The 23,389-nt window shown below is 53.7% G+C and overlaps 1 protein-coding gene across 1 annotated transcript in view; it reads right to left on the reverse strand.

Moving 5' to 3' along the window:
- EFNB1 (ephrin B1) overlaps window positions 1-20,726 on the reverse strand; it is a 44,779-nt gene extending 24,053 nt beyond the window's left edge. Inside the window, exon 1 of the mRNA XM_066182138.1 lies at window positions 20,519-20,726. Coding sequence (XP_066038235.1) covers window positions 20,519-20,634 — 116 coding nt within the window. The 5' untranslated portion in view covers window positions 20,635-20,726. The remainder of the gene's footprint in view (window positions 1-20,518) is intronic.
- Window positions 20,727-23,389: the final 2,663 nt, after the last annotated feature.

A 23,389-nucleotide genomic window follows, 5' to 3' on the forward strand; every position in this document is an offset into this window, starting at 1 on the left:
AATGAGGAACACAGGGAGTCCCTCAGGCTCATCCCCGTTGCACACCCACCCGCCCCCCCAACCCCATTATTTCCCAGCACAATAAGCACCTCCAGCAGCGACGGAACCAAGGGCTCGGCCAAAAAACAGAGGAAGAAAAGCCATATTTTCTCCCTGGAGTCGGATCGTCCAGCTCTCCCCTCGGAGGAATCAAGAGGGGCCGAGTTATCTAATTAATGCTGGCAGAAGCAGGAGGCCGAGGGCCGGGGGGCGGCGGCGGCCCACAAAGGCGGCGTGGGGAGCGGTCTCCCCGCCGCCGCCGCCGGCATCCCCCGGCAATGGGGCCCCACGCTGGGAGTGAGGTAAGAGGGGATTCAAAGGGGGGTTTGTCAGAGGTTTTGTTTTTGGAAACGGGGGAGGGGAAGGGGACAGGGCTTGACAAGAGCTGACAGACAACTGAACAAAACCATAAGGGCCATGAATGGCAACACGGCGCTTTAATTGGCGTAGGAATGGAGAGAGAAGTGAGACAATGAGGCTGGGCGGCGGCGGTGGGGCCGAGGTGTGGGCAATGGGCACTCACCTTCTCCTACCCGCACCCCAATCCCTACCCCAACAGAGATTGGTAGCTGGATGCTACACCATGACCCCCATCCCAAAAAACACCACCTAAAACCCATAGGGAGAACATGGAGGCAGAATGACAGAGCCCAGCACACGGCAGGCATCACAAAACCCTGACGGCACCAGGAGCGGCACAATCCCAGCCCCGGGATGCTGCAGTTATTAAATGATCCATCGGAAACAGCTCATGTTCCCGCTCAGCTCCGTGTGTTTTCCGGCTTCGGTTTGGCCACTCGTGCCCTGGCTACAGCCCCGCTCATCCGGAGGACGGGGGGCCGGGAGGGGGAGAGAGGGAGAGGCAGGTTAAAAGGGAACACGGTTGGATCAGCGGGGTTCCCACTCCTTCCCTGACCCCTCCAAAATAAAACGGAGGAGATTTCGTCTCCCAGTTCCAAAGCAAAGAATTACTTTGGCAGGGCCTGCGGCGGCGGCCAGGCGCCCACTTGGAAAGGAAAGCAGCAGGAATATGCCCAAGGAACCCAAGACAAGCCCTCCCCGCCAAGCCCCGCTCATTCTCATGCAGATCAACCCCAGTCGGGACAGAAAGGAGGCAAACTCGAGCACCCCCTTCCCACAGCAGGGCTGGGGGCACAGGGGAGGGTTGGGTGGGGGGCTCAGCACACCAGACCTGACACAAACCCCAGTGTTTTCCAAGATCCCCCCTCTTCCCACCTCTCACTTTTCCATCTCAGTTGGAAAAAAAAAAAAAGAACTGAAAACTAAGAGCCAAGAGCTGAAGTTACAACTGGTAGTTGGGCCTTAGGAGAGAGGGAGCTCTTTCCTTCCAGAACCCCAGGACCTGACACCCCACTTAACCCTGCATCCCACAAACAGTCTGCAGCCAGGAGTCTCAAATCTCCCCATGGGACAGTGACTGGGGGCTCATGCCACTGCATTCCAAGGGGTACAGAAGGGCTCCACAAATCCCTCAGCTTCCCACTTCACTGGCCACCTCCAAAGAAAGGGAGAGGAGCCACCAGCCTCCCCCATATTTCTGAGAAATACCAGAAAAACAAAGCCCACACATGTCCTGGGGATCAGCAGAAACCACAAAGTCTCCTGGATTTCCCTTGGCACCCGGGAGCCCCTCTTGGTGTTCCAGGGCTCAGGTTTTGATCCCTGGAGATCCCACTGAGGGCTGGGTGATAGCTCCAGAGCACCCATCCAGGACCCTGGGGCTCTGGCTCAGCCCGGGGATGCAATGCTGCGGTTTGAAGGATTAATCCCAATGTCAGGAACTGGGCAGGGAGGAGCAAACCCTGCGGAGGGTTCCCCAGTCCCGGCTGTGGGATGCCCTGCCCTGCCCCGACAGGTCTCCCGGGTTTCGCCAGCCCTGCCAGCCCCTGGTCCCAGGGGAGCAGCGTCACCCCCACCGCGCCGCCCTGACTCACACCGGGCCCTTTGATCCCCCTGCTCCCAGAGTGGCCAAACAAGTTCTGGCATTCCAGCTCTGGCTCCTGTCTGGAAGCGCCATCTTCCCAGGCAGCTGCAAATCACCAGACCTCAGCCCTGGCGTCATTACTGGGAACTTGTTTGGCTGCCACTGGCACTGGGGGAGCTTCCCAACCCCTCCTTCCCAACACAGGCCATACGCACATCTGCCCACAGCTGCCCAACCCAGCTAGAAGGGACTTTGATGACCATACAGTTCCAACCCTGCCATGGGCAGGCACACCTTCCACTAGCCCAGGTTACCCCAAGTCCTGTCCAACCTGGCCTCAGATACTTCCAGGGATCTAGGGACAGTCACAGCTTCTCTGGGCAACCTGTGCCAGGGCCTCACAATTCTCACGGGGAAGGATTTCTTCCCAATATCCCACCTAACCCTGCCCCATGGCAGTGAAAAGCCATTCTTGCTTGTCCCATCCTCAACCAAAGTCCCTCTCCAGGAGGCCTAGAGCCCCTTTAATCACTGGAAGGGGTTCCAAGGTCTCCCTGGAGCCTTCCCTTCTACAGGCTGAACCAGGTCACCCCAAATTCCTCACTCCCACAGCAGTCCCACCACCAGCTCGCTGCACTCAGCTGCCCCAGACCTTTGGCCACACTCCATGGGGGTGGATGGGGCCGGGTTAGGTCTGGGAGAAAAAGCTAAAGATGAGTCACAGGACCTCATAAGTTTATTTGTTCTCTCCCCTCCTGTCCTCCTGCACAGAACTGAGCCATCACCAAAGCCTGGAGACCCAGCTCTGCAGGAAAGCTGGATCCAGTCTTCTCCTCCAGTGCGGCTCTGGATGTCGCTTGGCAGGGCAGAAACTGCCCCTTTAACCCCAGAACTTCTTCCCAGTGCTGCACACACCCCTCTTTATTGTACTGTTCTGGCACAACAGCCCAAATTTTCTCCATATCTACACCAAAAAGATCCTCCTAAAGGTTTCACCACAAGAAGGAGCTGGGACCCACTTGTGCTCCCCCACAGCAGCCCTTCCACTGCTCCCAGTTTACCCAGGTGAAAGCTGATGGGAAGAGCAGCAGCTGAGGGAGGGACCAGGAGAGAGAGCACAGGAGTGTCAGGTTTTAATCCCTCCTCCGGTACAAAGAGATCTGGCTTGTAGTTGCTTTTATTTTTAGGGCAGATATATATGCACAGCTGAACCTCAATCCAAAGTACAACTTCTGGCTGGGAATGGGAGAGGAGAGGAACCAGAACCCAGCACTGGCTCTGGTGCCATGGGCGCTGCCAGAACTGGAGATCTCAGGACTGGTGCTTCTTTCCATCTCCAAGGATGTCACCAGACACGGCTCCCACTCCCAGAGGGAGCTTTCACAAGGCACTAAGCAAAGCTCGTGTTTAAACCTAAAAATAACCCAGCCCTTGGGCTCAGGGAGGAGGAGGAGAAGGGGGGCAGAGCACCCAGCCTGTCCCGCTCCAGCGCCAGCAGTTTCCAATTGCCTGCGGACAGGGAGTGTTCCCAATCCTCCCCCCGAGACGAAATCCTCCGCCTTGCCACCCACACTCATGGAAGAAAACTGGCGAGAGCCGCAGGAGAGACCAAAGTCTCCCCCAACCACATCCTGCCCCCCCGCTTTGCTGCCAGATGCGATCCTCCAGAGCCTTGTCCCAAGATCCCGCTAGCTCCAGCATTCCCAGCGGCGGCCCTCGCCCCACTCAGTGTGTGCCACCACACTGGGAGCTGAGAGGGCTGATGCCACCAATCCAACAGGAGTTTATTCCAAGGCTGGTGTCTGCCTGTCCCGCTGACTCGGCAGGCAGAGCCGGTCCCCAGCCCCCAGCACAGAGCAATCCTCAAACCCACCGGAGCTGCGAGAGCAGGGACCAACCCTTGGAGCAATGGTTTTGGGGTGACCCCTAGAAAAGTGGGTCCTTTATCCCGGCTTGAAAAAATCCCAAGTGAGCAGCACCAGTACTGTTGTGGGACCACCCTGTCCTGCCCTGCAGCCCCTGGCAGGACTCACCCACACAAACCCCTCACCAGTATCCAAATCTCCTCCCCGACCTCCAGCTCCTCCATCCCTTTCCTGCTTCCCCCTCCCAGAAAAGCCCTTCACGGGGCTCCAGCTTTCAACTATCCCACTTCACTCCAACTCTCTCAATCCATTTAAGTCTTCTTTGCATGTAAGGTGTTTTTTTTCTTTGCCTTTCTCTTTTTTTAACTTATTAAGGAGAAAGTTCAAACCATCAGCAGTGTCTGCAACACACTAATTTGGAACTTAGTGCGGTGTCGACATTGCATTAAGTATTTCTGTCAACCATGAGGACACACCATGTCTGTGTAAGAAATTACACCAGCAATTATAGCTAAAGAGGCATGTAAAATTTAAAAAAAAAAAAATTAATGTATTCAGAAATGATAACTGACATTCTTATTAGGATTAATCTAATTTTAGTAGACTCATTTATATCCTGCCTCTGGATAAAAAATGAGTTTCAATTTTAAAACCTGGATAAAAAGTGGCATTTTTTAAAAAAGTACTTTTAGAAGTCACCCTGCATGATTAAGCGGGATGATAATGCGAGGAAGCTTAACAAAAAGCTGTGCCATTAAAGGAGATATTTGTTAAACAAAACGGAAGCAGAGATATTTATCAAGCCCAGCAGATTATCCCAGGGTAGCTCTGGACCTGGCACTGCCGGGTGTTGCTTGCGGCCACAAGTTAATGGAGAGAAAATTGGGAATGTCAGATAACGGGGAAGGGGCAGGAGTTTTGCTGGGTGCATCTCACACCAGCAAGCCAGGGAAAGGCAGCACTGATGAGAGCCATCCATAGCCAGGGTGAGTCCAAGCCCCATTGGACATGGACAGGCAAAGCACAGGAGTCACTCACAGACTGGGAAGAAAAACCCCAAAATGTGAGTCGGTTCAACGCATCCAAAAAACAAAAGAAGTGAGAGGGAAACACCAAGGTCCTTCCTGAGGTTTGCTGAACACCATGTGGGGCTCGGCCCATTCCAGCATCGCCCAGGCCCCCTCCATGGCACTGCCTTAGATGGGCTGTTGGTACAAAACGTGCCCTTGGCCTCAAGCTCTGGTGTTGGCATGTTTTAACACCGTGGCAATGGATGCTTTGATTGACACAGGCTCTGGCAGGACACTGGAGTGTCTCTTCTCCCTCTGCCAGCCCACCACACATTTCCTGCTACGTCCATCTCCAGCAACACCTCACCAACCCACAAATCTCCTCATCCATCCAACCAGCCAGCCCAGATGAGGAACCAGCCAAGAGGCCTCCTCCAGGCTCGCCTGTTGCTCCATCCCCCATGTGTCCATCACCACCACATCCCACAGGACACTGATGAGATCCCAGCCACCACAAGGTGCAGGACATGGAGGCAGGAGGGCACAGGAAGCCTGCACAGCCAGGATTGGAGCCAGGGCACCCACAGGGCTGGGCTCCCTTCTCTCATCCACATCCCCCCATTACAAGGCAATTAAGCATGGAAGCAAGGCACCGAAAGATTTAAGAATATGTGGAAAGACTCAAAAGCTGAAGAGGAAAAAAAAACCCCAGGCTGATTATTTTATTTTCTCCTGACAGTTTGAGCCACAATGGCCAATAAATCCCAATTACAGATTTTAAAAATGCTTCCTGCAGACACTTGGACCATCAAGGCAATTCCAGGCTCCCATAACTCCTGGTTTATGATGGTCATACATGTCAGTTTTCCACAGAGCCCAGCATTTCAATAAAATGACCATAAACCTAGATTAGAGATTAAAGGACTGACTCAGAAGTTGTCAGAGCAAGAAACAAGTTTCCCTGCAATTGCTTTGCCATTTTTACCGACCAACAGTTTGGCTTTTTGATGGGTTTATGCCAGCAGTAAATTCTGGGCTGCTGACAGCTCGGTGTGTGAGACGACTGAAGGCAGCAGCGGGGAGGTGTGCGGAGGACACAAGCCCAGCCCCGGGCTCAGGTGACAACTCCGAGATGAGAAGTGACAGGGCTCCTCTTGGGCTCCCCAGTGCCGGCACAGGGACACGGATGCCGGCTCCGACCGACCTTCCTGGGCCCCCCTCCCAGCCCCCCAACCTGTCAGACTTCTCTCCAGGGAGCAGCTCTGTCCTTGTTTCTCCTCCTCTCACCTTGGCAGGGTCAGGAGCTGCCAGCACATGGGAAGGTGACCCCCCGAGGGCTCCCGGTGGCCAGGAAGGACCAGGGACCTCGGGGACGATGCACAGGAGAGGATCCCCGGGCCCCCCACCAGCAGCTGCCTCTCTCCCCAGCCTGTCACAGCAGTAGCAACAGCTCAAGGGAGACGCCTTTGAAAGGATAAACGGCAGGCGTTTGTTGTGCTCCCATTTCCTGGATGAATGCGCTGCTTCCTTTTACTAAATGCTCTCTTAGGAGAAGGAAAAGGGAAAAATAAAACAGCAGCAGAAAGGAAGGAGGATGACTCACGGTGAGGCCACATCTCCACCAACACGCGAGAGCTGCGAGACGGTGCCAAGGACAAAGGCTGGGATCAAAAGCAAGTGATCGGATCAAACACCGCCCTCCCCGGGGAGGGGGAAGGTTTCAGGGAGCTGCCTGGGGGGAGGAAGGTGGGATAGAGCTGGGCCCTCCCGGACGCCCATGGGCTGCGAGCTTTTCCTGAGCTTCGGCCACTGTCTTCACCATCTGAACAGGAGCTCCGATTATTGGAGCTCATTAAGACACGCACACAGGGCTCCACACCAGGACACGGGCAGCGATGGGGGCGGAGAGGACCAGGAGAAACCGTGGCTGCACCCAACAGGAGGTGAAAAAATGCCCTTTTCCTGAGGAAATGAAAGAGCTGAGCCCGGAGCTCAGCGCGCCGAAGGGGGCCGGTGCCCTTTCTGCCGGTGTCTCTCAAAGTCTATCAAAAAGTCCCATTTACATCAAAATGCCCTTCCAGACATGCTTCGATTTTACTTTTCCCCTTTCATCTCCGTCCCCCTCCCGCCCCACCTCGCAGCCCCATTGTCCTCGCAGCACCAGGAGAGGGCCGAGCGAGCTGCCAGCGGGAAAGGAACAGGAGAGAAAGAAAAGAGCTGGAAACTAAGAGAGAGGCCGGAATCGCTCCTGGTCCCGCTCCAGCGGGAGCTGTGACCCCATCTCCCGCCTGCTGCTTGGCGGCCGCCCCGGGGGATGGCGCTGGCCGTGTCCCCTCCGCGGGGACGGGGACTCACTGCCCCAGCCTCCGCTGTCGCCCGGGGTTTCTGCTCAGGCTCCGGTGGCCACAGATGGTTTCAGTGAGCTTCAACAAAAGCCTCGTCTAAAGGCTGCAGGAGCCACCATCCTGCTCTGCTGTCCCCCCGGCCAAGCACACCCTGCTCCCAGCACGGAGGCCACTGGTGGCACTGGGAGACCCCGACAAAGCGCTCCCGGCTGGGTCACAACTGCACATCCCAACTGCAAACTGAGTGGATCGAGTGTAAGTGCTTCACTCTGCAGATGAGCCTTTAAAATGCCAGGGGAGCTGGAACACTTTCACAGGTGCCAGTCCAGACCCTGCTCTGCCCTAGCCTTGTCCCACCTGTACTCCTCCAGCAAATCAGATTTACTGAGCTCTTTCTTTCCCCAGCACTGTCCCCAGCAGTGCCACATCCTTCCCTCACTTTTCCAAGCCCCTTAAAAGCAGAAGTGCTTTCCTCAGGCTGCGGGATGGACACGCAAGCCCTAGACTGAAATTCACTCAAAGTGCAAACGAGGTTTAACTCCAGTTTAACCCAGTAAAGCCCAGCCCTAGCAGTGCACAGCTCTAACGCCGTTCACCAGGCTCTGTCCACCTTGCCTGACAAGGAGCTTTTCCAGTCCTCCCTTCCTATTGTCAGCGTCTATTTTTAACCCCCAGCATTATTTCTCCCTGCGTGACTTCAGACACTCTCTGGGGACGAGGTGGAATTGCTGAGCTGGTTCCAGGCAAAGTGACTCAACTCTCACCTTCAGAAGCCACACAGGAATCAGAGGAGAAGTAAATTTTCCTCCATTCACATTTTCCTTTCTCTTTCCCTCCAAGTTCTGTCTGGGGCTGAAAGCAGGGAAAGCTGCAGGGAGGTAAAAAGCCAGTGTCCATCAGCAAGAACATGCGGCAAAGCCATTTTCCTCCCTATTCTTCCCTGGTACCTTTATAATCAGCTAAATTTACATCTGTGGCAGTTACCTTGGTAAAAATCCTGCATCAACTGCTGGTGTACATGAAGGTTAGAACAGTAACCTTAACACAGGTGTTATGAGTGGAGCTCTGAGCTGCCAGGCACAGGGAATGTCATGGAGAGAGGCACCATCCCGGCAGAGGGGAGGGAGCAGCATTCCCCTGGCGGGGCCCTGGGCCGAGCGCCGGTGCCGACGCTTCATTGCTCCCTTTGAGCTGGTCCTGCCGGCGCCGCAGAGCAGCAATTAAGGAGAAGGACAGCAGCGAAGCCTTCAAGAATCTGTCCCTTCAGGGGAGTACCCAAACAACCCCACCATTTGCTACCTTCTAATTCCTAAAGTGCACAAGCCCAACGCCAACCCAACGCCGAGCACTCAGAGACGCCTCATGGAATGAGGGATGCGTGCGCTGCGTCAGCCAGATGTTGACATTATTTGGCATTAGGAGCCAATAAATAATCATTAATGCTGCTGCAGCAACCAGGCTCTCTGCAAGAAAGCCCAGATGCCAAAAACGCCGTGTTTATGGCACAAGGGCAGGCAGGATTCGGGAGAGCCGCCTGCCGTGCACAATGCAGCCAGCGCTGCCAATTCCAGAGCGTATCCCAGCCCCGCAGCGCTCGGCATTCCTCCTGAAGCCCCAGCTTAGGGGCTGGCAGAACTGTGAGAGTCCCTGCGAGCCCACCTGCTTCCGCAGCCACACAGGACCACACTGGCCACCAGAAGCTGGGGTGACATCAGGAGTCGTTGCATTCTGAGCTGTCTGACACCGCTCCAGCCAGCCCCGTTTTTTGGGATGACTCCCTGGTTTTGCTCACTGGAGCTGGCAGGACGCTGGAACACACACAGCCCCGGAGACAAGGGGAGGCAGCATCTGGAAGCAATTATCCCAGCGCTCTTATATCTGTCACCCACTCCTTTTGTAAGGAACCATTCCCAGTATCAGCAATCTGTCACAAACCAGGAAAGGGATTTTTCCCCCTCATCCCAACGAGGCAGTGGAAACTTTCCCAATGGAGGGTACAGTGGGCAAGGCTCCTCCTGCCAGGTCACAGGAGAACTGGGCACTGCAGGGAGAGGCACCTGTAGGCACCTTAAGGAAGAAGCCCACTCAGAGAAGGGATACAACTTGTGTCCTTTGCCTGTGCCCTGGTATGGTGCTGCAGCACTTCCAACACTATACTTCCCAATTTGATGCCCCAGAAACCTCCAACTGCTTTACAAGCATGGATGAACTTCTGGGAGCTCTGTGGGATGGTCCCCATGCCTTCAACACAGCCCATGCAATTGCATCCTCAAATCATGTGTTCCATCCTAAACTAACACGCCTCCAGCCTCAAACCATGTGTTTCCATCCTCAACCCACATGCCTTCATCCTCAAAGAGTTAAACCAAGGAGGAACAGGCCTTGTCTAGAAGAGCGGGAGCCAGGAGGATCCCACAGCCCTTCCTCAACACCCTGAACACACCCTCTCCAGGCTAGGTAGTCCCTGCATTCTCCTTGGCATTGTACTCATCCCACACCATGCTCAGGAACAAGCAGCTTGCATCCCAAAAGGAAAACCCAGAAAGAAAGGCTGGCCAATGGGCATCAGGATTTTTCCAGCTGGCTGGCACATCCAGCAAACCCCCAGCACCTAAAACAGGGGCACCCCTGCCCAGCATCCCGAGCCTGCGAGCCCCACACACAGCAGAGGGAGGTGGCTTGTGAAGACTTTCGTGCCTCTCTTGGATGTTATGAAATCAGGCAGGGAGCATGAAACTGCCTGCCGTGGGTGGGAGCACCCAGGGCTATATGGAGAACCTGGAGGATTCCTCCGTGGTCTGGGAAAGCACGTGGACTCCCCCGCCCCGCACACGCCCTCACAAGGTGAGTTTTTCTTCTGGAGAGACTGGGTGAGAACAAAAACCCAGCACAGCCCCACATGAAGGGGGTAATTAGGGAACAGCACCCAGCACTCACCAAATCAGGGCAGAGATCAAAAGCAGAATCGAGCATTAAACCTCACCAGGATTGGGAGCTGCTCCTGGGAATGGACTCCTGTGGGACCCCCCCATCCCTGCATCCCAGAACCACTCACTGCAGGAAGGGAATACCAAGCCAAGGCAACACAAGCAGTCTTTCCTCCATCCCCTACACCCACCAAGTTTTCCTGTAGCTCAAGGAAGTTAAAAAAAAAAAAAAAAAAAAAGGAAAATAGGAAAAAGCTCTTCTACTGCCGTTAAATGAGCAGCAGGCATGAAGCTGAAAAGGACAGAGCAGTGGGAGAGGGCTGGGGGTCCAGAAAGCGCAAGGGGCCCTCCTCTCCTTTCCCCTCCCTCCACTGCTCTGCCAGGATGTTGCTGTCTCAAGTATTTCAGTAATTAGCTGAGTCGAGGCACTGCTAATGGCGGGCAGGGGAAGGGATGCACAGGGAAAGGGGGTCACAGGAAAAACGGGGCACAAACTGGCCAGGATGCACAGCCAGATCTCAGCCTTGAAAAATTTCCATGAAAGAAGAATAATACAAATCTTAAACCCAAACACAGCTGAAGGGGAAATTCCAGCTGCCTCCAGCCCTTCACACCTCCAAGCGCCTTCTTAAAATCCCAATCCAGCCAGGCCTCCTCAGCCCAGTGAGAGGGAAGGGGGCTGTGCATCCTCAGTGGCGCTGGGACAGTCCTTTCCACCTCCTGGGGACGCATCTCCTCCTCCTCACATGCTGCGAAGGAAGCTGGGAACAATGGGATGCGCCAGTGCCAGCTCTGGCAGGGATGGACACTCACGGACCACCCACCTGGCTGCCCAGGGACAAGGGACAGGCTAGGAGGGACAGCCTGGTGCAGGGGGCACAGGCAGCTGCCAAGACCCCCTCCCTTGCTTGGTGTGAGGGGCAGCTCCCTGTCCTGGTGACATGGGGGGACACGAGAGGGACATGGGGAATTCAGCGACTGCAGGCTGTGGTCGCAGAGGGAAGGGCTGTGCAGAGCTCCCACACCTTCCCCCACCCCAGCTCTTCCCACAGGAGAGGGGCTGCTGGCTGAGCCATGGCCCAGACCTTCCCTTACAAAAATAACATCTTCTTTTTTTTTTTTTTTTTTTAATTTCTTCTTTTGAAATAATTGACTAATTGGCCAAGCCCCAGGTCCGTGCTGGGAGTGGATCCCAGGTCTGCTCTTGCATAAAGCCTTTATTAAAGACATCACAGGAGGACAGGAGAGGAGGGGAGGGGGGCCAGGCAGAGCCCAGCAGGCCGGGGCGGTGCCCAGAGCACGCTGGAAATTTCCCATCGAACCCAGAGGGAGGAAGCCCAGAAATTAATCCCAATCATGCCCTGGAGCGCAGCTCTGCCCCGAGCAGGGCCTGACTCAGCCGGGATGGGCATCACCCGGGGCAGGCATCACCCAGGACAGGCAGCACCCATGGAAGTATCCCAGTCCCAGCACCCCCGGAGCAGGGCTGCGAGTACGTGAAAGGGAGGGGGTCCCCCTCCTCCCTTTAATCCCCAGCCCCAAAGCAGAGCCCTTTCAGGGGAAAGTGTAACGCAATACCTGGAAAATTTCTCCCACCCGTTCTCCGCTGTTGGCTGCCAAATTTAAAACATATTTGCTGCCTGGCCTCGAAGAAACGTAACCTGCTGCCTAATTCCAACACGTTCATTCTTTGGGGGGCAACGAAAAAATTCACAGAGCCGCTAGTGGCTCCTCTCCTTACACCCCGCAGCCCTCGGGGCTGGGAGCTGCCAAAAAGCTGCCTGGGAGCCTCCGCCAGCACACACCGGAACGCCAGGAAAGAACAGGAGGGAGGGAGCCCTTGCACAGCAAGAGGTTTTTGAGTCAATGTCCATAAGCCCTGAGAATCAGCTGGGGGTGCCACCAGCCATAAGCCCTTGGAATATGCAACATCCAGGACAGCACAAAACTCCAGAGCATGGGGAACAGGCAGAGACTGCAGGGAAAGGATTCCCACTCGGAAGCAGAGCCAACCCATCTCCCCTCACAAGCGGAGAACCAAAGGAGCAGCTGGATGCACACGCAGCCCCATCCCTCATCCCACCACCTCAGCTCCTCACCAGGAGGAATTTTCTAGCAGGCTGGGATTTCGAGGGGAGGCTGGAGCAGTGGGAAGGGGCTGGGGGAGGGCACAATGTGTTTAGCAGACTGAGCGATCCGACAGGGCCCATTAAAGGAAACAATTTGTAATACAATAATTATTATGTCGTTTCTCTGGCCTCTTTCCTAAGCCTCCTTTTACACAGTGTGAGGCTTGAGGGGCCTCTAGGAAGCAGAAATCTGTGAGGCTGAGGGCGTCCACATGTGCCAGGATGAGGAAGATGGGATGGACACATGGAGCAGACACTCACTTGAAGCTCTCCATGCAACAGGAGCTCATCCTGGCTTGCTCACAATCCTTGAGGGAATACATGGAACAAAGAGAAACTGCTGCTCCCCAGCTGCAGGGTATCAGCAGCAGATAAGGGTTCTCCTCTGGGAACAGCACTGGATGTGGTGATCCATACTTGCTCCAATCCGGAGCAGGGCCGGACCCCATGGCCGCTCCAGCTCTGCTTTTCTGCTCTGAAGTTCTCGGCCATACATCTGAAGAAAGCGGCAGCAGCGAACAACAGAGCGAGAGCAAGCAACACAAATCCCCGGGATAATGAGTCCGGAGGAGGGAGACGGTGGGCTCTGTCGGAGGAGGGAGCCGTGCTTTTATTGGAGAGGCCTAAAAGGGCTATAAATCCTCAGATTCAAAGGCAAACTCAAGCTCTTTCAAGTCGGAGGAAGGCCTGGGATGTGTCAGCTGGGAGGACTAACCACGCCGCGTCCCCTGCTGAAGTGGCCTCTTCAGCAAAGCCGCGGAGCAGCCCGGGATATTACACCCAGATCCTTTCCATATGCTCCCGGCCGGCCGCAGGCAGGGCATGCCGGCATCCCTGCTGGCACGGGGAGCCGCCCGACCCCCCGCACAGGAACACTGGCCACCCTGCCTTAATGGGGCACTGCCTTTGTGCCCATTCCCCTTCCAAACCCCACCGAGGATTTGCCCCCTGAAATCCCAGTGGGAGCAGGGGCTGCGTCCCTCCCTCTCGCGTTTGGCGGCGATACTACAGCAAGCCCAGACAAAGAGCGCGGAGCCCAGCACCAGCACATCCCTGCATCCCTCCACATCCTGAGGCCGCCAGCACTGCCTGCCAACCCGCACACCAGGCCGTGCTCCCACATTTCAGAAATCCGTTAAAAGGGAAAAATCGGTGGCAAAGAGGAGACGGCGCCGAGCCTCAGCCCCGCGTGAGGAACCGCAGACGCTTTCCAGCCTGACGAGTAGGAAAACATGGACACACTCTGGGATCTATAGGAATGGTGTAAGGGGGTTTATACCTCATAAGTCATGAAAAGACACTTTGCTTTTCCCAAAGTACCTACTCAGAAGAGGTGGGATGGCAAAAGCCAGGCAAGGCAGCAGGTACACAGGGCTGGGCTCATCCTGGCAGGATGCCAGGGGCAAGGAAAGGGATTGCGGAGAAGTGGGATGTTCCTGTCCCATCACCAGCAGTAACACAGGCCTGGGTGCCACCAAAATCCGCCAGGACCCCCCAGCTAGGGAGGGTACCCACTCCAGGGCTTTGAACTTCCCAAACTCTGCCCAAAAGCTGCTGGGACAGAAGGAGCTGGGACAGCATGTGTGGTGTCTCCCAAGTATCCCACCCCTGCACCTCCACGTTGGCACCAGCAAGGGCCAATCCACATCAAACCAGGTGATTCCAAGCTCCTCACCACAGCCCAGCCCCAGCAGACAAGGCACACGTGGAACTCTTTGCAGGCACAGCACCACAGAGGGATAGAGCCTTTGAAAAACACGGAGGAGAGCTCACGGCTGGACACCAACCAAACCCCCAGCTCTGGCTTTACACAGCCCCCCTGGAGCAGCCCGGTCCCATGGCCTCAGAAAGGGCAAGCAGTCCACCTGGGAAGGGCCGGCTGCGGGTAGGAAAAGGTTATTCCCGAGCAGCCGACCCAGGGTTATAAATAGCTGGCATTTTTGAAGTGCAGCTGCTCAGCTCAGCTCAGCTCGGCCGGGGCGGCACTGCCACGCCGGCACCTGAGCCGGCTCGGATCCCGCCCGGGGGCTCCAACAGGGAGAGCTCAGAGAGAAGCCACTGCTCACTGGAACACCATGAGGAATCCCCCAAACCTGTCCTCTCATCCTCCAGGGAGGAGGGACTGGAGGCCCCCGAGCTGTGCTGCAGGGATCGTCCGCAGCCTCTGCTCCAGCTCCAGCAGAACCTGCTCCACGGAAAGGCAGGGGCCAGGAAAACCCCACTGTGCACAAACCCAGCCTCACCGAGCAGGACGTTTAGCCCCAGCTTGTCCAACTCCTCTGGGACCAAGCCTGGACAGGCTGGGGGAGCCTGGAGTGCCAGGATTCCAAGGCTCAGCCATAAGCAGAGCATCAGGGCTCCAACCAGAGATGGGATCCTCAGACTCCATGAGCCAAGCACCACTGCTCCAACCAGAGGCACGATCTCAAGGCTCTGGCACAGCCATGAGCTGAGCTCTGATGCTCCAACTGGAGATGAAATCCAGAGGTTCAGCACAGCCCTGAGCACATCAGCAGAGTTCCAACCACAGATGGGATCCTGAAGCTCCTGCACAGCCATGAGCTGGTCATCAAACAAGAGACAACCCACGAGGGGCAAGAAAACCCCTCCAGAAGGATGCCAGGAGCGCGCCAACACTCCCCACGAGCAGGAGAACCACCACCACCACCCCTGCTGCTCTCCAGAGCAGGAGTCTCTGCCACACTACCCAACCCAGAGCAGGGGATGAGAACTGGAAAAGCATAGGGAAACAGCAACACGGAACTAGGCTCCCCCTCAGCCCTGCACAACAAAAGCCCCGCAGCAGGGCCATGCATTCCTGCCCAGATGTGATGCTGTGATAGCGCCGAGCGAGTCCTGCTCCTGTTCCCCGATCCCAGCAATCATTAATTAGAGACAGAACGGAATCAGCTTTGTTTCTCCCCACCCTATTCCAGCTGCCAGACTCCAAGTAGCATGTGCTACTGATCGCTCCAAGATGTTTTCCCACCGGAGTCCAGCGCTTCTTGGGCAGCCTGTCTTCCCATCAGCACAGCCACTGCTGTGCTGAGGAGAGGGTGCCCTGGCACAGGGGCAGCGAGCACAAAGCTATGGGAAAGCCGGGGGGAAGCTGGGACACACAAATCCTACGTGGAAACAAGGGATCATCCCCGCTGCTAAGCCTCTAGTTTACAGGGGGCAATCCAAACAGCTCCTGACAGACATCATGCAAGGGGCTACTCGTGCACTCCAGCTCTTTGTGAACTCTATGATCCCTAAAAACATGGACAAGGCTTGGGGGGACCCCAGAGCCCCCAGTGAAGCTGTTTGGGGGGACCCCTAAGCACCTCGTGAAGCTGCTCAGAAGGACCCCCAGCCCACTTGGCCACAGCACCACGGACATGGGCACATCCTACCCTGCCACATCCAGCCCGTTTGGGAAAAGGATTCCAGAGAACAGCTGAGACCCCAAAGCGACAGAGGAGCTCAGGTGCAGTGGAGGGAAGCAGCCCCCATCAGCCCCCTGCCAGCCCTTCCCAGTCAGAAATGGCAGGGAAGCCACATGGAAGCCCCATCCAGCCCCACTGCCAGGCGGATCCAAGGAGCTGCAGCAGCTGTTTTGCTCCGGAGAAAGCTCCGTCTCCTTTTACAATCAATCAGCCACCCCATCACGGCTCTTTTTTTCTTTTAAAGGAAGCAGTTAAATCCATTTTATGGAATCCAGCGGTATTTACCCGACTACTGCAAGAGCCGCAGCCCTGCCTTCCCCTTTTTTTTTTTAATTTAAGTTAATGAAGTCATTCCCAAAGGACCCACAAGGAGCCCTGGGTGCTCCTTTCCCCCCGGCACAGGGAGAGGGAAAACGCCTCCAGCGAAATGTGGGCTGGGCACAGTGGGTTCTGCATTGTGGGGAGAGGGAGCTGAGTGGGCTCCCAAAGGCCAGCAAAGGGTCCCCTCCATTCCAAAGGGAAACTCCAACTGAAAAGCAGGCTGTCCAGGCTTGCTTTGCCCAAGGCAGCCTTTGGACATGAAGCAAAGCCCTGGAAAGACCAAGGTGCAGACGGGAGCCATGAGACTCTTGATGGGAACACAGAATCATAAATCCTGGAATGTTTTAGGTTGGGAGGGGGACTTAAAGCCGGTTCAGCGCCAGACCCTGCTGTGGACAGGACACCTTCCACTGTCCCACACTGCTCTAAGCCCCATCCAGCCTGGCCTTGGGTACTTTCAGGGATGGAGCAGCCACAGCTTCTCTGGGCACCCTGTGCCAGGGCCCCCCCACCCCTACAGCCAAGAATTTCTTCCCAATATCCAAACTGAACCTCCCATCTTTTTAGTTTAAAACCATTCTCAGCCTCAGGAAAGGGGAGTCTCTATAAGCCAGAAACGACTTCCAATTAAAATTAAGCAGCAATTTTTCCCTAGTTCCCAAATCCTGACACTGCGAAGCACCTCCTGCACCCACAGCTCCTGTAATTCCACTCCATCTGCTCCGACAAGTGCGAGCCCCCCGCTTCGGAGCTCCAGGCCAGCCTTTCCCCTCGGAAACAGCCTTCCCACAAGCACTTTGTCCCTCGTAAAAAAGATCTGCCAGGCTTCAACCCCAGCGCTTACGGAATTCCATGGGACACCATCATGTCATTAAAGGCAGAATAAAAATACCACGAAGGATTAGACTTTTGTCTGGGGTTTTTTTTTCCTCTTCCCCTCACCTTTTTTTTTTTTTTTTTAAATAAATGCATTTATTTGGTTTTTAACAAGTTCAGAGCTGAGCAAAACTTTCTGGAAGGGGAAGAGGGAAAAGCAGAGGCGAAAGGAGCCATTCTCCGGAGCCGCGTGGATGATGTGTCCCATTTCCCCCACCTCCTTATTAAAATACTTTCTGGGGAGGTGAATTCCAGCCTGAAATGAATTTTCCAAACCATATTTTATTAGGAATGCTTCCCTTTAATGGTCGGTACAGGAGCCCACCAGGGTCAATATTTCTCCCAAATTACAGCCAAGGGAGTTGAGAAAGGATTTAGCCAGAACTCCTCCGGCAATTCCCGGCTGTCCAAGGAGAGCATGCTCCCACCACCCCCCGGCTGCGCAGCAAAGGGGACGACTAAATCCCTTGGGCACTTTCCCCAAAGCCCCCCTTGGACACGATGGAATAAATTAAAGCCATATTGCCTCTCCAAGCCCCCTTCCAAAGGGCTCTGCAGGCATCCCAGGGAAAGCTCACTCCGAGGGTGAGCTCATCCCAATCACAGGTTTGAGACAATTATCACTTTTTCCAACAAAACCATTCCTAGGCCTATTTTTTTTTCCCTTTCAAGACCCAGCATCCTCACAGTGGGAAGCGGGTGATGATTTCACTGCTGGCTTTGGGACACACACCCAGGAGCTGACCTTCCCAACCCAGCACACAGCTTAAGCCTGACTTAACTTGATTAGGAAATCATTCCATCAATCTGATGTGTTATCAGCATCCCTCTGATAACACCAGGAGCCCCAGACCCGCTGGTGGAGCTGGAGCCCACAGGTCCCAGCTGCCCAGAAAGGGCAGGAAAATATTTTCCTTATTTACAGCAACCGTGCAGAGGCCAGCCGGGCCCGGAGCACCACGCTTGCTCCTCGGATCCGTTGGAAAATTCCACTTAGCCACGTTATTTTTAAAGGCTTTAGCTCTCTTTACTCTAAAAACAAGAGCTAAAGCTCAGCAGAGTGGGATGGGGGCTGGCACAGCCCCGGCACTGCCCCAGGAAGGGGTTTGGAAGCCCAAGTACAGTGGCAAAGGGTTTTTATGGATCTATCTGGAACATAATCCCAATTCAACCAAGGGCATGAGTTTTCCTCCAGCTGGAGCTGGACTTTGCCCAGCGCACCAATCACCAGACTGGTTTTCTCAACTGGGCTTGCTGGGAGCAGCCCTGAGGAGGCTCTGCCCGATGCCACGCAGCCAGCAAAGACAGAGCTGGGAGAGACAGTGACGGATCCCAAAGACGGATCCTGGGCATGAGGACCCAGGGTCGCTCCACAGGGGCACAAACTGGAGGAATCTGAGTGGGATCACGGCCGGGCCCCGAAAGTCCTCACCAAGGCAAAACACTTCCACGGATTTTGCCCGTGCATGTCCTGGCAGAGGCATTCCTGGGTGGAAACGCCGACGTTTTGGGCGCTTCCCACTCTCTCCTGTCCCTGTGGGGATACAGGGATGGGGAAGCACCCACAGGAGCAGCGCCACGCAGGACGGCACATTCCCAGAAAGCTGTGTCCAGGGCAGACAAACTCCAAGCTCCAAATCCATGGACAACCAAGAGCAGACAAAAGCCAAACTCCAAATTCCCAGAGAATGGAGAATGGGCAACTACCAAGCTCCAAACTAGGGGAGAACTGAGGGCGGAAAAGAACCAAGCTCCAGACTGGGGGAGAACCGAGGGTGGAAAAGCACCGAGTTCCAAACCGGGGGAGAACTGCAGGCAGACAAACATTAAGATCTGAATTTGGGGAGAACAGACACTGGGCAACCAACGGGATCCAAACCGGGAGAAAACTGGAAGCAGACAAACTCCGAGCTCTAAATTAGGGGAAACCAAGGGTGGACAACCCCAATCCCTGAATTCAGGGGGAATTCAGAGTGGGCAACCACGGAGACCTGAACTGGGGGGAAACTGAATCCAGACAACCTCTGAGCTCTGAACTAGGGGTGAAACAACTGCAGAAACCACTGAGCTCCAAAAACTGGGAGCAGAAAACCACCAAGCTCCCAGTTCGGAAAAACCAAGGAATCCCTCAAGCTCCCCCTGGACACCCCACCAGAGAGGAACATCTCCAAGGCCACCACTATAGGGCTCAGTGAGAAGTCCTGGAGCGTCACCCCTGTGCCAGCCGATGGCCACAGCCTCCTCCCAACTTCCCAGTCCTCAGCAGCTTAAGGAAAACCCAGGATAAGGAAGGGATGAGGGGTGACATGGCATCCTCCACCACTAAGTCGGAGCCGCCTCCACCTCCAGCTGCCTTTTCCCAAATAAAAACTCTATTTTATGGAACCAATTTGCCTGCCCCTCGCCAAGCTCACGAATCCAGCGGGGCGATTCCTAAGGGAAAAGGCTCTCTCTGCTCCTAGCCGACTGACACAACTCCCAAAGAAAGGAAAGCAAAAACACATCGAGGAGAACCAAGTGACAGAGCCACCGTCCCGGCGCTTCCAGGGCTGGGGACACTCAAAGTGTGCCTTCAAAGTTCCTTTTCCCCACCAAGAAACCAAGGAAATAAACATTTGGTTGGAATACGTGTCCAGGCAGGAAGGTTGTCCAAATTGTTTCAGTTCTTTCCAACCCTCAAAAACTCTTTGGATTATTTTCTGGGTTATTTTTTGCCTTGAGAAGTGGGGGGGGGGGGGGGAAGGAAAAAAAATAGGAAAAAAAAAAAGAAAAAAAAAAAGAGAAGCAGGCTAAAAGCAGGGATTTTTTTGAAAGGAGAAAGGGAGTAAGATAAATAAACATTCCACAATGTACAAGATAAAGCCGAGCAAGGGCCACCGACCCATCCTGACCACCAGCCCTGGTGCAGGGGCGACCAAACAACCCCCCACTCCTCCTCCTCCTGACCCTCTATATTGTTCGCGCACGGCAGCCGCGTCCACGTCCACAGATTTATATAAAAATATATAAATTTACACAATTTGGGTGTCTATACGGGCGGCGCAGCCCCACCGCCCGCTTTGTTCGGACCCAGCCCGAGGTGGAGGCGGAATGAATCCCCTCGCCTTCCTCCGCGGCCGATTTCGGACGAGAAAACCCAGAAAAAAAAATTAAAAATGTAAAAAAAAAAAAAAGGTAATAAATCCAAACGCTGGAGGGAAGCGGCGATCCGGGGAGTGAAAAAAAAAAAAAAAAAAAAAAAAAAAAAGAAAAAGAAAAGGAAAAAAAAAAGGAGGCGTGAAAAATGAAAAAAAAAATTTAAAAATCAAGAAACAAAACGCGGTTTTTAAAAATAAAAACGGATTTCAAGAGAGGAAAAGCTGCGAGAAGTAAAAGCATAGTTAAAAACGGGGGGGAAGAGAAGGAAAGGAGAGGGGTTTTTTGTACGAAAAGCAGCGCGACGCCGCGGGTCCGTCCTCAGCCGGGGGTCGCTCCGTCCGCCGTCCGCAGCCTCCAGGCGCGATTTTTCCTTAAAAACCTCGCTGTTCCCGTTAAATTCGCATTTAGAACGCGGTTTCCGTGCCTTTTTCCCCGCGGGGGGTGCAAGGCGCGTCCCTCCCGACCCCCCCCCCCCCCTTCTCTCGCCGCACGTACTTGGGGTTCGCGGAGCTCCACGACACCGGCTCCAGGCTTTTGGCGAGCGGTGCGGCGAGGCGGCACAGGGCCAGCAGGACACCCAGCAGCCACCGCCCGCCGCGGGGCCGCGCCATCGTCCCTCGGCGGCGGGACGGGCCGGGCGTCAGGCGCCCATCACGCTCCGCCGCCGCCTCCTCCCGCTCCGCTCCCTACCCGCCGCCTCCGCCCGCCCCGCACCGACTGAGGCGCCGCCCGCCGCGGCAGCCGCTCTACCCCTCCACGCAGGCAGCGTCGCGGACAGCCCGGACGGACGGCCAATGGCTGAGACGAGCGGGGGGGGCCTTGCGGAAGGGCACGCCCATTAAGGGTTCTTAAGGGGAGCGCGGAGGGTCTTTTTTTCTTTTTAAGCCCCCCCGCCCCCCTCACCCTCGGTTGCCGGCCGTTGCTACCGGGTTACCGGGGGGAGGGTGAAGAGGCGACAGCGTTGGGGACGAGCTGGCAGAGCGCCGGCACGGCCGCCCTACCGGGCCGTCCCCATCGCCGTCGAGCCCGTCAACCCCTTGCTGCGCGCCGCGCTTGGCCTCGCCCTGCCCTTCAGCCGCGATCCTACAGCGCCGCCCAGCGGACGCGGCCGGCTGTGCTCGAAGCGGCAGCGGGGCCGGGACGGAACCGAAATATTCCATAATATCCTTGGATTGGGAGGGGTTTAAAGGGGTTCGACCGGTTCGGGGCTTTTTTTCCAACTGATTGGAGAGTATTTAAGTTATTTAATTTTAAAATAGAATTAATTTTTTCCAGGTTTTTTTTTTTTTTTCTCCCGGGGGTTTTTCAAAGGTTTTGCTCCTTTTTTCCCCCCATTTTTTAATGAAGTTTTTCCATTTCTTTGGCTTTTTGGAGGGTCTTTCAAAGATTTAAAATTATTTTAACTTTTTTTTTTGAGAGAGAGTTTTTCAGGTGTTTAAACTTTTTCATGTTTTTAAAAGATTTTTTCATTTCTTTTTACTTTTTTTTTTTTTGAGGGTTTTTAAAGTAATTTCTGAGTTTTTTGGTTTTGCTTCAAGATTTTTTTTAACCTTTTGGTTTTTCCTTTTACCAGTTTTTAAGATTTAGGGCGTTTCTTACTTTTTTGCAGGGTTTAAAATTTTTTTCCCCATTTTTTTTTTGATTTCTTTTTACCTCTTGTAAAATTTTCCCTTTTCATGTATTTTTTCAGTTTTCTGATCCGGTTGGATTTTTTTTAGTATTTCAAAGTTTTCAGTATTTTCAATTTTCTTTTTAATTCTTTGAGGTTTTTGTTGTTTTTGTTTTTGTTTTTTTATTTCTGGAGGTGTTTACATTTTTAAAGTCTCTTAAATCTTCTTGATTTTTTTCTTTGGTGTTTGTTAGGGGTTTGGGGGTTTTTTTAGGTTTTGGAGGTTTGGGGTGGTTTTTAGTTTTTCTGGTTTTTTGGATTTTAAGTTTCTTTCAAAGCTTTCTTTATTTTTTAAGTCTTCAGAACTTTGTTTTAATCTTTTTTTTTTTTCCCCCAGAATCGTTTCTTCCTTTTTTTTTAACTTTTTAAAAATTTCTTTTATATTTGACTAGTTTGAGGATTCTTTTAAAATTTTATTTAAAATGGGGTGGTTTTGTTTATTTCTGTGGCTTTTTTTTTAAGGCGTTCTGGACTTTTTGGAGGCTTTGTAATTTTTTAATATTTTTTTAGCTGGGCCGTGGGGAGAGAGGAGCCAAAATCTAGAATTCATTTTCTTCCTATTAAGAAAATCTTTGTAGTCACTTTGTAGTCACTTCACTTTTTATTACAAGAACAATAATAAACCCCTTTGGAGTTGGTTTAATTTCTATTAATAAAATAAAAATAAAATAAAACCCCCTCCCGAGTCTGTTCACTTTTTATTAAGGAATTAAAAAAAATAATAGTAATAATAAAAAAAACCTCGAGTCAGTTCCTCTCTGCTACATAAATAAACCAACAAATTTTGGCGTCACTTTCATTTGTGTTGAGAAAATTAAAAAAACAAACAAAAAAGTCACTTTGGAGTACAAAAATAAACCAACACCCCCCCCACACACACACGGAGTCCCTTTGGTTTTTTATTAAAATAATTCAAATTAAAGCTCAAAAAGTCAAAAAAATGGCGGAGTCAGTTCTGTTTCTATTGAGAAAATTATTTTTAAAATATATACAAAAAAAAGAGGTCAATTTGGCTTCATACTAATAAAACTTACTAAAAATTCAAGGTTTTAAACTTGATTTTTCTGTCTTTTCCATGAAAACCCCGAGTTGGGGGTGGCACGTGGAGTGTGGGGCTCCCTGGGCAAGGGGAGCAGCCTGGGATCTGGGGTCTTCAGCACCATCCCTATCCAAAGGTGAGGGAAATACCAGGGGAAGGAAGAGGAAAACCAACCAAAAATGTGATTTTTTTTTTTTTTTTTTTTTTTAATATATTTGAGTGGCCGGCTGTGTCCTGGGATGGCGGCCTTGGATCCCTGCCTACTCCTGACTCATTCCCTGTCTGTTCCTGGCTCTTTCTGCCCATTCCCTGCCCTCTCCATAACTGCTCCCGGCACATTCCTGCTCTTCCTGCCCATTCCTGGGTCTCTCTGCCCATTCCTTGCCCATTCCTTCTCTTCCTGCCCATTCCCGGGTCTCTCTGCCTATTCCCTGCCCTCTCCTTTCCCATTCCTTGTCATTCCTTCTTTTCCTGCCCATCCCTGGCTCTTCCTGCCTGCTCCTGGCTGTCCCTGCCTTTGCCCTGCCCTCTCCCTACCCACTCCCTGCCCCTTCCTGGGTCCCCCTGCCCATTCCCTTCCCGTTCCTTTTCTCCCTGCCCGTTCCCTGCCCGTTCCCGCTCTCCTGCCCCTCCATCCCTGCCGATGACATCAGGCCCC

The sequence above is a fragment of the Chamaea fasciata genome, unplaced genomic scaffold (genome assembly GCF_029207755.1).
Source record: "Chamaea fasciata isolate MVZ Bird 193981 ecotype frontalis unplaced genomic scaffold, bChaFas1.0.hap1 SCAF_4, whole genome shotgun sequence".
Lineage (NCBI taxonomy): Eukaryota > Metazoa > Chordata > Aves > Passeriformes > Sylviidae > Chamaea > Chamaea fasciata.